The sequence below is a fragment of the Sorex araneus genome, chromosome 1, assembly GCF_027595985.1.
Source record: "Sorex araneus isolate mSorAra2 chromosome 1, mSorAra2.pri, whole genome shotgun sequence".
Taxonomy (NCBI): Eukaryota; Metazoa; Chordata; class Mammalia; order Eulipotyphla; family Soricidae; genus Sorex; species Sorex araneus.
This window is the reverse complement of record NC_073302.1, coordinates 97,819,215-97,832,151: the sequence shown is the minus strand read 5'-3', so window position 1 is coordinate 97,832,151 and position 12,937 is coordinate 97,819,215. Positions and strand designations below refer to the sequence as shown.

The window sequence follows — 12,937 nt, the reverse complement described above, 5'->3', positions numbered from 1 at the left end:
TTTCAAAATAAATACAGAGAAATTTAAACTTAAAAATGTATCTTGTGTTTGCCTGTATATCTCTAGAGTGGCATGTATGTTTTGGGTTTTTCTTAAATTTATGTACAACAAAGACTTTATTAACTTATTTACTTCATTACTTTAGATGTGACTTTATTATTATCTAACTTGTAATCTTGCTCATTTTCTAGCCAAAATATGTACGTGTTGGCTTCTGAAGTATGAAAGGTTGATGCTTTTCCCTTTCTGAAAGCTCTCCTTGTTCCTCTTTCAAGCAATCATATCTCTTTAATTTTCATTATAAATGTAAGAAACATGCCCTTTTACATAATAAGTTTTTAATTTTTATGTAGGTAAATAGTTAAAGTAAAAATTAATTTTTACTTAAATTCAACTAAAAGTATTGAGTCCAGAACCAGGTTAACTACTATTACATTTTCTTCTAATGATTCCTAATAACATTCTATTACCTCAAGGGAATTCTTACTTCTGCTGCTGCTTAGAATTAGACACATGTTAGTTTTCAACCATGTCTTCCTTCCATAATCATTTTTTGTTTCCCTTTTAGAAAAAACAATCCTTTCTTCTTCTGTTTTTCTTTAGAAAAACCAATCTTTTCTTCCTATGTTTTTCTTTCATTCTACTTGAAAGCTCTTTTGTTTTCTTCCAGGACCATATGGAATTTTCATGTACAGTTTCACAGTATTTTTATGTTTATGATTCCAGAAATAGGTTCTTATATATGAATTGCTAAAATTTGAATATTTTCAGCTTCTCGGTCTTATTGAAATGTATAAAATAGCAATGCCACGTCTAATCCTCAGTACACGATTATAAAATTAAATCATATCTATTGCTTTGGAGAATTGTATGTCAGATATTTTTAATTTTAACATCAATTTAAATGAGTAATGCTTGAAAGTTGCTCTAGAAAATTATATAACTTCTGCCATAGTGATGATATTCTTTAGTCTAATCCTCACTACTAATGCCATTGACTTCATGATTTGTTACAGATTCCCTCGGAGAAAGCAAATAAACCTTACCTAGAGCATGTTTTAGCTTCAATACTTATAATTATTTGGGTTAAGGTTGCCAATCAGATTTTTTTTTTGATTAGCAGTAACTGAACCTCATTTAAACCTTATTGGTTATGATACTGCCCCTCCGCAGAACTACCTGTCAGAATTTTTACACATGTCAAATACAATATACAAAAATACCACATACTACTATAACCTCTGGTTTTTAATTGAGAAAACTGAGACTTAGAGATATTATTCAAGCTATGTTTTAAGTCAAATCTCTCTAATAGCAAAAGTCCTGTCCTTACACAAGTTGCTTCCACATAGCTTCTGAATAAACAAAAAATAATAATGAGATAGTAATTAGGAAAGGTACAAAAGATTTTGAATTTCCAAATGCTCTTTTCTTGTTTGTTACATAATAAGAATTTTCATTACTATTTTCATCACAACTATTATATACATGATTTCAAATTATTTATAGAAATACCTCACCATTAAATTGTTAAGAGCCAGACAGTTGGTTGAAAAATAGAGTTGGCTAAAACTAAATCACAAAATAATAAATTACTTCAATTTGTATAAAACTAATAATTTAGGTGTTGGCACACTTTTCAAAGAAAGCCCTTTAAACTTTAATTGCAAAATATCTACATCACCCATCTGCCATTAGAGGTTTCTTTCAGGTATAAAAGGAAACATACAATGAAGCTGCAAATTTTGGGCTTGGACTTAAGTTCTGTTGGTCTATTTTGCTCTTTACAGTTTCTTCATAAACATATAACTAAACATAAAATCACCCCAAAAATCTGAGGTACTCTTCTGTTGCTTAGTACATGTGCTATAGTAAAATGTCCACAAGGCCAAAACTATTCTTTGTTCAGATATATGTGTAAATGAATAGATTTTGACTTTTCCAGCTACTTGCTAAATGTGAACTTTAATTTTATTAGATATGAAAGATAATCCTTTCTCCCCATAACTGGTAAACTAAAAAATACATAAATAGACTTCTCCCAAATTAAAATGCTAAGCAAGCCTAGTCATTTATGTTATTTTTGTGAAGGTCTTATAATGAAGCCTATGCAATCAAATGTTCTGTACTCCCTTATTTATTTTAGATATATTCCACTGAACAAAATTCAAATTCTTAGGTATATTTGAATCAGGCTACTGTATCCTTATATGTTCCGTATCTCGCTTGATTGTAATGGTACTCCGTATTAAACAAATACATCTTTCTCATCTGATAAATTACGAATCACCTAGTAAAATATATGCTCTGAATATTTCTCCATTCTAATTATATCTTTGAATCCAACACTCTCACTTTATACCTTTGCTTTTCCATGTTTTCATCCAGGCAACTATGGAGAAAGTGGCATGGAAGCTTTCAAAGACATGTCGGCCAAGGAAGGGATTTGCATTGCCCACTCTTACAAGATCTACAGCAACGCTGGGGAGCAGAGCTTCGACAAGCTGCTCAAGAAGCTCAGGAGTCACCTCCCCAAAGCCCGCGTGGTGGCCTGCTTCTGCGAGGGCATGACTGTCCGGGGTCTGCTCATGGCCATGCGGCGTCTGGGGTTAGCAGGAGAATTTCTGCTTCTCGGCAGGTGAGTTATGATGAGAAATTCATATAAAGGCAATAAAACTCTGAGTGTCTAAAATGGATCCTTAAATCCTTATAAATTCCCTTAGGAAGTAGACTTGTTTATAACGTGCTGATATTTGTGAAATAAGCTTTGAAAATGGCTCTATTTTTTGACACCATACAACTCATTTTATGCTAATAGAATCTGTAAATTTTAATCATGGCTGTGCAGGAGTATGAAAACATTAGTGTCAATATATGTAAAGGAAACAAATGAAAACAAACACGAGGGTGAGAATTGGCAAGCTTGAGAATTAAGAAATTTAAACCTACAGACTAGAAATAATAATGTTCAAACTCAAGCAATAACTCAGGAATTCTTAACATTTTGCTCTGTTTAGTCTTCAGTTGTTAGAAGTAAGACCACACAAAGTAGAAAAATATTCTGCATGCCTCTGTCTATGTATATAAACACTAATTTTATCCAGAAACACATAGAGATACTCAGAATAATTTCTGATCAAAGAAATGTTTAGTTATCCCTTGGTTGAATCGGATTATCACATAAAATTAAATATTAATCATATGAAAGCACTCTATTTGATTGAAATAAATGAGCTTTACCATTTCTTATGTTTAAACATTATTGTTATCACAGATATTTTCTAAATAAGCAGACAATTTTGAGAAATGACAATATCTTTAGAACCATTCGTCATTTAAAAGTAGAAATTCAACTCACTTTTGATAGTTCTTAAAGCAATCATGTTTCAATTACATTCTAAATACTTAACTGACTTTCTGTGATCAAGTTTAACTAATACTTGGCACAATTTATGACAGCTTAATTTATCTAATTTTTCTGTTTGATCTGATGGTAATAGATAAATAGATTGTACAATTTTAGTATAAAGTACTCTTCATAAAGTGACATTGAGATTCCCTTTTAATCAATATAAGAAATTTTATCTAAAACCATTCCTAAGTGTTTAGTATAATTATTATCTCCATTTCGTTGAAATAATTCTGTGTTCAGTAAGTTTTGAATATTGATCTGGACAAAGTTTTTTTTATTTATTGGTATATGTATCTCTATATATATAATGAAAGTACAATTTAAATTATGTGTGTAATTTTAGAAACTTAGCATAACTATTTCCTGGCAAGTTTAAAATATTCCTCATTTCTTTTCAGTACAATAGAGTTCTAGAAGATTGGTCAAAAAATAAAATTTAGTGGTTATACCAGAGAATTTAGAACACCCATTCACTTTCATTTTTCAAATGAAGAAACATACCACTGTATTTGGATCACAGGGTTCAAGTTCACACAAGAACCGAATTAGCAAGATTATTACACATTTGTTCTTCCCTCACTTGTATAGAATACAAAATGGAGATGTTGCAATATGTTAGTACATCGATTTGCTCGAGTGGGCACCAGTAATGTCTCCATTGTGAGACTTCTTGTTACTGTTTTTGGCATATTGAACATGCCACAGGTAGCTTGCCAGGCTCTGCCATGCGGGAGGGATACTCTCGGTAGCTTGCTGGGCTCCCCGAGAGGGACAATATATTAGTAAATTTGTTATTTGTTATACATCATGAGTTTATAAAAAAAACTTTCTTGAACGGTAGAGATAGCTCAAAGGACTGAGTCTATTTTTGACATGCAGGGAACCCAGTTTGATCGCCTACACTATGTGGTCCCTGAGTTCTGAGGGCAGTGAGGTCCACACAGAGCCCTGAGCAGTGTGCCCAAACAAAAAGGCATAAACAAAGAAAAAAGTTTACAAGATAGAAATTTAGATCATTCAAATTTCAGTCATGTTTTATATATAAATATTATCTCTTACAAACTCCTACTAAATTTATCCCATAATTCCCATAATTCACAATTTCATAGAGCTCTCATATTTAAAAGCTACAGTTCCTTATAAAGCACTCCACCTTCCTTGGTACAACTACATTTAATATGTCATTTAACTGAACTATTTCCCATAATAAGCTTACTGTGTTACTTAGATATTTTCATCTAAAAGTGAATCTTCCCATCTGTGCCCCACATCAGTAGAAAGTTAACATTAAAGATATCTAGACCTGGTTTTTTCATTTGATTTCTAGGTAATCTGTTTTGCCAGTAAAAATATCCTACCTTTGGGACAGAGTGATAGTACAGCAGTTAGGGTGCTTGCCTTTTATTCAGCTAAACTGGATTCCTTCTTCTGCACCCCATATGTCCCGCACCCCATCAGGATAGAGAGATCTCTGAGCTTAGAGCAAGAAGCAAGCCATGGGTATTTCCGTACATGACCCCAATCATATTCATATACATACATTTACATATATATACACATACATGCATATATATTCATATATATGTATACACACATATACCCAGGTTTTGAAATTATTGCTAAACTCTTTTCCCCTGATGACAGGATTAGAACTAATATCAATTTTCTGAACAAAATATTTCTAGAGAAGCTTATTTTTCTAAGATGGATAGTACTTTATGACTTGGTAAATATAATTTGAAATGTATGATTAGCAATACTCCAGAATATGAATTTGTAAATGATAATTAATTTGAAGCAAGTTGTCTATGTATTTGTTACTTGGTTTTGGCCACACTCAAGAATGCTCTGTGACTGCTCCCAGTTCTGTGCTCAGAGATCATTCCTGGCGGAACTCAGAGCACTGTGTACTCCTTCCATTGAGCTATCTCTCCAAGCCCATATAGGATCTCTGTTTAATGGTTGCTTTACATCGGTTGTCATTAACAAAAACCTGTATTTGAATTTAGAGTCCCTGTCTTTCAGTAGATGATAGTTATATTTTAATTTGAAAAACTATTGGTAAATTATAAGTAGTATACAGTAGTAGGGTATCACTTGAATACTATTTATAGAATGCAGGAAAAGAACTTACTCTAACATTTTTTTTCAAAAATGTTACAAATTATTGTTCTATGATTGTTTCTAATTCCTGGAATTGGAACAATCTTTATACTTTCATATCATCCCAGTGTTTATTCTACACTGAAACCATCAGAAAACAAATTGTCTTCAACTGGGAGATTGTCTTCTACTGGGCCTTTCAGATTCATATTCATTGTAACGTCTAAACGTTTTTTTTAGATGTTTTTCAATGATTAGTTATTTTCATTGAATTCCTTTCATTTGAAAAAGGGAGAGAACTAGTAGAAGTGAAGATATATAAGGGGAATCTAGAAAAGAGATTTCATACTAATTTATGTTCCTATATGGCTTAGAAAACAGCCCTACGGTATGTGCTAAGTTTGAAATGCCTTCGCGTTTGATAATACTAGACACATTTTGTAGGAGAAAAAATTAAAACTAACAGATGGTCAACAACCAGACAGGATCAAACCCGTCTGCTGCCCTATTAGTCCCAGTATCACAAAGACACGTTATTTTTCTATGATAGTTTGATTAGTTTTGTTAATAACTTTGTTTTACCCTTTTCTTTTGTTATTGTGTTGTTTGTTGCAGTTATGATAAACGGGAGTTTTGATGCTGCTGCTCTCAGCTGCTGTGCTCACCGGGAGCTCCTACCTTTCAGTTGTGGTGTTTCTATATTTATGTGTCAGGGGTTGCAGTCTTTACATTGGTGTTCTCACATTCCTGCTACAGTGCGCCCTAGAGCGACAATCCCGTAAGCGGGACTGAATGAATTTTGGTGCGGGTATCGGTAGGGTGAGCATTCTTCCGTTGCCACGCTCTCTGGCCCCGCCCGCACCAGGCTGGGTGCTGAGGACGCTGTAATCTTTCACTGGATTCCAGACCAGAGCACCAGAGCTTCGTGCATTGTCCTGCACTGCTGCTGGAACCTGAGGTCTTCTGCTTGCGAGCAACGCCCTCAGTGCCACTGAGCCTATGCCCACCCTTCCCTTTCTGATGTTTAGTATGGTAGTTTGAAAATTAAATGTAGTGCTCACTTTGGCAGCACATATACTAAAATTGGAACGATACAGAGAAGATTAGCATGGGCCCTGCGCAAGGATGACACACAAATTTGTGAAGCGTTCCATATTTTTATATGTAAGCCTGTGTCTGTACCCCCACGGTGATTCATTAATTAAAAAATTAAAAAATAAATAAATTAATTAAAATAAACAAACAAATAAATAAATAAATCGAATCACGTGAGATAAAAAAAGAAAATTAAATGTAGCAGGTAAAATGCTGAGACTGTGTTTTGTGAATAATTCTCAAAGCAGATAAACTCACTCAATGCACGTCCCACTTTGCCTTGAATCATTACAGTGTTTAGCTGTTTTTTAAGTTTGGGTCTTAACACTTAAGTTTTAAGTTTTTTGCCTGTGTGCCTCAGGGTAGTCGGTTATTTAGATGCAGCTGCATCTGACTAGAGGCAGCCTCTGAAAGAGAACGGTTACCGGTGAGTAAAAGCAGCAGCTGTGAAGAAGTGAGGAGAGGTACATTAGTCTAAACCAGGACAAATCAACCAGTTGCAATGGGATCACTGTCACTGTCATCCCGTTGCTCATAGATTTGCTCCAGGAACTGGCGCCAGGAACGTCTCCATTGTGAGACTTGTTACTGTTTTTGGCATATCCAATACGCCATGGGGAGCCTGCCAGTCTCTGCTGTGAAGGCGGGATACTCTCGGTAGCTTGCCGGGCTCTCCAAGAGGGATAGAGTAATTGAGCCCAGGCTGTTCGTGTGCAAGGCAAATGCCCTACCCGCTGGGCTAATAAAGTGATGAGAAAAATATGTTTGACATGTCTTCTCTACTTCAAAGGGAGACTTAAAATATTTTATTGGTTTCAGAGAGAAATCAAACTTTTTTCAGTAGCCCAGAATGATATTCCAGGTAGCAGGATTGAATTTTTTTTTTTTTGGTTGTGGGGACAGGTTGGTTTAGCACACTTCCATTGAATTATAGGTTCCAAGAAAGACGGTGAATGTTGGTTACCAATTGTTTATTTGTTAAAAGTACTTTAAAGATTTATTTTCATCTAAAATCTATGACATACAATATGACATTATGATTATCCATAAAAGTTATCAATTTGAAATTATGGATCCTTTTTTCTATTTACTTATCTTAATAGACTATTTTAGAAAATATTATTTCAGAGAAAAATTAGAAAGAAGAGTAAAGATTTACCATGTTTCTTGTATTTCCACAAATGCATAGCTTACCCCATACCAATATCCCCCGTGACAGTAGTTCATTTGCTACAACAGGTGCATTAACATTGATACATCATTTTTATCCAAATGACACAGTTTACATTTGGTTCCCAAACTCTTGAAGAAGTCCATTCTGCGCTTTTGAACAAATTTATAATTCTATGAAGCTATCATAAGCATAGTACATTTTCACTTTTAAAAAATCCTCTCTGGCAGTGGGTAGGGCATTTGCCTTGCATGCAGCTGACTTGGGTTCTATTCCCAGCATCCTACATGGCCCCCCCAAAAAAAAGCAAAATAAAAGTCCTCTATGATCTGCCTATCACCCCACTTTCTCCACTAACCTGTGACAACCAATCATATTTTAAAGATTTCCACTATTTTGTCTTTATCAGAATGTTGAAGTTAGACAGCTCTAGCGGAACCTATATTTAATATATATGCATATATTTTCAGATTTTGTTTTTTATTTATCAATATGTACTTAAGATTTTTCAGGTCTTTTGTAATGCAATATATCATTGCTTTGGTAGGGTGAATAATATTCTATTAGTAAGATGTTCCACAGGTTTTTTAAAAATTTATTTAGCTACCCAGGAACATCTTGTATCATGGTAATTTTTGTAAATGATGACTAAACCTGTTACAAATGGTTATACATAACTTTTTATAGGTAGATATAACCTTTCAATTTATTTGAGTACATACCTGTCACTGTCACTGTCATCCCATTGCTCATCGATTTGTTCGAGCGGGCACCAGTAATGTCTCTCATTGTAAGACTTATTATTACTGTATTTGGCATATACAATACATCACAGGCTCTGCCGTGCAGGCGCGATACTCTCAGTAGTTGTCGGGCTCTCCGAGAGGGGCGGAGGAATCGAACTCGGGTCAGCTGCATGAAAGGCGAACGCCCTAACGCTGCACTACCGCTCCAGCCCAAAAACATAATTGCTAGAATTCGTGGAAAGAGAAACTTCAGTTTCTGCAAGAAGCTGCCAAACTGTATTCTCAAATGACTGCATCATTTTGATTTCCCAGAAGGAATGAAAATGAATTGCTGTTGTACCAGAAACACTGGTGGCATCTTATTATGTAGTTTAGACTTATGGTTAAAGTTTGGACAATTACAGTATGTATATAACCTACATTTTATAGGAAAATGAAGAATATTTTCCAATTGCATCTGAAATATATTGAGCCTTTAAACTGTTATCAGTGTCAATGTGTACTATTAACACAAGGGGCATTAAGATCTATTCCCAATTTCTCAACGTCTTTCTTTTAACTTAATTTCTCTTCTTACCCAACCCTGTTATTCTCCTTCCTGCTCCTGTAATAATGAATGACATTATTGTATTATTGCCATGTTTCTTCAACACACACACACTGCCTGAAACAGTTTTTATTTTGAATCATCAATTAAAACTTTGTTATTTTTGCACGTAATTAATTTAGTGTTTCTTATAGTCTAAGGATTTATTTTCTTTATGAAAAAATTTCTCTAAAAGTCAGGAGAGTAGAGATGAGAAATAATACAGGCACTGGGCGCCGGGGCCTCCTGAGCTTTGTTGTGTGTCTTTTGTTGACCAGCACCTGAGCGCACTGTATCCTCAGGCCTAGCATTGAACTGAGAAACTGATTGGCTACAAGGTTTGTCTTATACCCAATTTAAGAACCTACCCTTCCAGACTTTTTTCAGGAGAGTATTTTTTTTAATTGAAGAATTAAGATCTACTTAAAAATCAACTAGTTGAATTATACCAAACTAAAATGCTTCTGAACATTGAAAAAAATGATCACTGAAAAACATCCTGCTGAATAGGAGAAATATTTATTTCTGACAACATATATCTGACACATATCAAAATATATAAAGCACTCACATGTTTTTCTAGCAATGGAAATATAAACACCTCATCAAAAATAGAGAAGAGCTAAGCATACAGATACTTTTCCAAAGAACTCATATGGATATTCAAAAGCCATATAAAAATGCACATCAGCATTTACCAGGGAAATGAAAATCAGAAGAATAATGATATTTCATCTTACACCAATGAGACAGTCCTATATTATAAAGATCAAGTGCTTATAGAATGTAGAGAGAAAAAGGTACTCATTTACTGTTTGTCTAAATATAAGCTATGGATTTAGCCTCTATAAAAAACAGTGAGGAGCCCTAGAGGTGTAATTCAGAGGTAAAGCACTTGCTTGGCTGCTGTGAGCCTCTGAGTTTTATCAAGCATTGAAAAGAATTCTAAAAATATTTTTAAAAGTACAAAAGTACTATCTTTATCCAGAAATCCCGCTGCTTTGTGTTCACCTCTGGAACAGTAGAACAAAAGATCAATGATTTGAAATCTGAGTCTCTAGTTAGCTAAATCCTGGTAACAACCTTGCTACCCAATGACAGATCAGAGAAGTGGATACAGATGTGGTATCTATACATAATGTTTACATATACACAATGTGGTATACATACACAATTCAATATGGCATGTGTACACAATGCAATACTTCTCAGTTCTAAAAATTGTAGAATCATGCTTTTCATACAACATGGCAAGAGTTGGAAGGGACCATGCTAAATGAAATAAATTAGAAGGATAAATACCAACTAATGGATGACCTCACTTGCATGTAGTATATAAAAACAAAGGAAGAACATAGACAATTTTCACAGAAAACAAATTTATAGACTTTAACTGCAAAATTTGCATGACCATGTTGTGAAGGTGGTGGTAAGTGGGCTCCAAAGGTCTAGGGGAATGAGGTGGATGGACATCAGCACTGGGGTGATGTAGTAATGTTCCATTCTTACAGTAAATGTGTGCTCTTATAGATAATGTAACTTCAATAAAATTAACTTTTTTTTAATCTAATGAAATTTTAGAATAAAAACTACAATCTTGGAACATTTAAATTCTATAAGCTTAAAAATTGATTTAATACGCAATCATTACCAGGACAGGTTTGGGAAGATGGGAAAAGGGCTCGGGGGCAAGACCTGCTTTCTAACTCGATGTATGCTGGGAGGCGTGCATGGTATTTTCTGTTCATGAAATGTGCTTATGAGTTTTGAGGAACAATGTCTGTGAATTGCCTGAGAGTAAGCAATATCAATATTTCTCTCCATCCCTTGCTAGCACAGCTCTCTGCTAAGGATATGTGGAGCAGTCTGGATTTTCCCTGATATTTGTATACATGTAAGAGAAAGTGAGAACCAAATAGGATATCACCTGAACTGCTATGAGAAGGTGTAAGATATCATCCAGGTGACAATGACTAGTGTCTCCAACCTTTCTTAATGCCTTGGAGTTTCTTAGCTCCCATCGAGTGCTGTAAGAATAGAGTCACAGGATTTGGGTTCTATTTTGTTGGATGAAATCTGTTCTCCAGATCATGTTGCATGGATTAGTGTGATTGTTGTCTTTGCTAAGTTTCGTTGGCTTCTGCGTCAATTTACTGTTCTCCCACTGGAATGTTAGAGCTGTGGAATTTAAAGGCATCATGTGGCCACATATCCAGAAACGTCAGGATCTATAGAGCCGGCCTGAGTATGTAAATCTGTAGCCGTAGGATGTGTCTGCAGAGATGCTTGCTGAGCTTTGGAGTTAGACCACAGGTCATTGGCATGGCGGCAGCAGTGGGGTTGTGGGTGGGGCTGTGAGGGACGAGGCCCACTTCCCTCCTGAGTAAGCACCAGGGATCATTTTTTAAAATTTTTTGGATCACCGTGAGATAGCTTTCATGTTTGGGTTATAATCACACAATGATCGAACACCCATCCCTCCACCAGTGCACATTCCCCACCACCAATATCCCCGGTATACCCCCCCTTTTCCACCCTCCCCTGCCTCCATGGCAGACAATATTCCCCATACTCTCTCTCTGCTTTGGGGCATTATGGCTTTGCGGCCACACGACATTTTATAGCCTACTTCTCCTTCTGGGAGAACCTGGCAAGCTACCAAGAGTTCCCTGCCCACATGGAAGAGCCTCGCAAACTCCCCATGGTGTATTCATATGCCAAAACCAGTAACAATGATGGGTCTCATTCCCCTGACCCTCATTCCCCTGAGCCTCAATGTGGCATCGTTGGGAAGGATGAGTAAAGAGAGGCTTCTAAAATATCAGGGCTAGGATGAATGGAGACATTGCTGAGACCGCTCAAGAAATTCGACAACCAACAGGGTGATGATGGCTTGCAACACAGACACTGAGAGGTCATCATGTTTGGTCCATTAACTACTTTCAGCGCACATCTCCCATCCCGAATGATTCCTCCAGCCAACATTTTCTTAGTGATCCCTTCTCTATTCCATGTGCCTTCTTCTGCCTCTGCTTGGAATGTTCTTGTGTGTCAGCCTCATGTTATGTTATTCTATACTCCACAAATGAGTGAAGTCCTTCTATGTCTGTCCCTCTCCTTCTGACTCATTTCACTTAGCATGATACTCTCCATGTCCATCTACTTATAAGCAAATTTCATGACTTCGTTTCTCCTAACAGCTGCATAGTATTCCATTGTGTAGATTTACCAGGGTTTCTTTAACCAGTCATCGGTTCTAGGGCACTTGAGTTGTTTCCAGATTCTGGCTACTGTGAACAGTGCTGCAATGAACATGCTGGTGCAGATGTCATTTCTACTGTGATTTTTTTGTACCCTCAAGATATATTCCCAGAAGTGGAGTCATATGGAAACTCAATTTCTAGTTTTCTGAGAAATGTCCATATTGTTATCCAAAAAGGCTGGACCAGTCGGCATTCCCAACAACAGTGAAAGAGTGTTCTTTTTTTTCCCACATCCACACCAGCACTGGTTGCTTTTGTTCTTTTGAATGTGTGTCAGTCTCTGTCATGTGAGATGATATCTCATTGTTGTTTTGGTTTGCATCTCCCTGATGATTAGAGATGTAGAGGATTTTTTTTGTGTTTGTGCCTTTTGGCCATTGCTACATTATTTCTTATTTCTTAGGTTTACCATTTTTCCAGTCTGTGTTAAAGGCTACATGAATTTTTTTTATTAGTTTATTTTTAATTAGAGAGTCATCGTGAGGGTACAGTTGCAGATCCATACATCTTTGTGCTCATGCTTCCCCCATACAAAGTTCGATAACCCATCCCTTCACCAGT

General features: G+C 35.8%; 1 protein-coding gene and 1 non-coding gene across 4 annotated transcripts in view; both read left to right on the top strand.

Annotated features, from left to right (window-relative positions):
* GRM5 (glutamate metabotropic receptor 5) overlaps positions 1–12,937 on the top strand; it is a 583,635-nt gene that overhangs the window by 207,727 nt on the left and 362,971 nt on the right. For all 3 annotated transcript variants that reach the window (XM_055123882.1, XM_055123880.1, XM_055123881.1), the window contains one exon: positions 2,389–2,638. In XM_055123882.1, the coding sequence (XP_054979857.1) occupies positions 2,389–2,638 (250 nt within the window). The remainder of the gene's footprint in view (positions 1–2,388; positions 2,639–12,937) is intronic.
* LOC129401257 (U6 spliceosomal RNA) lies at positions 6,569–6,675 on the top strand. Its single transcript, XR_008628188.1, has one exon. It is a non-coding gene; the product is annotated as a U6 spliceosomal RNA (small nuclear RNA).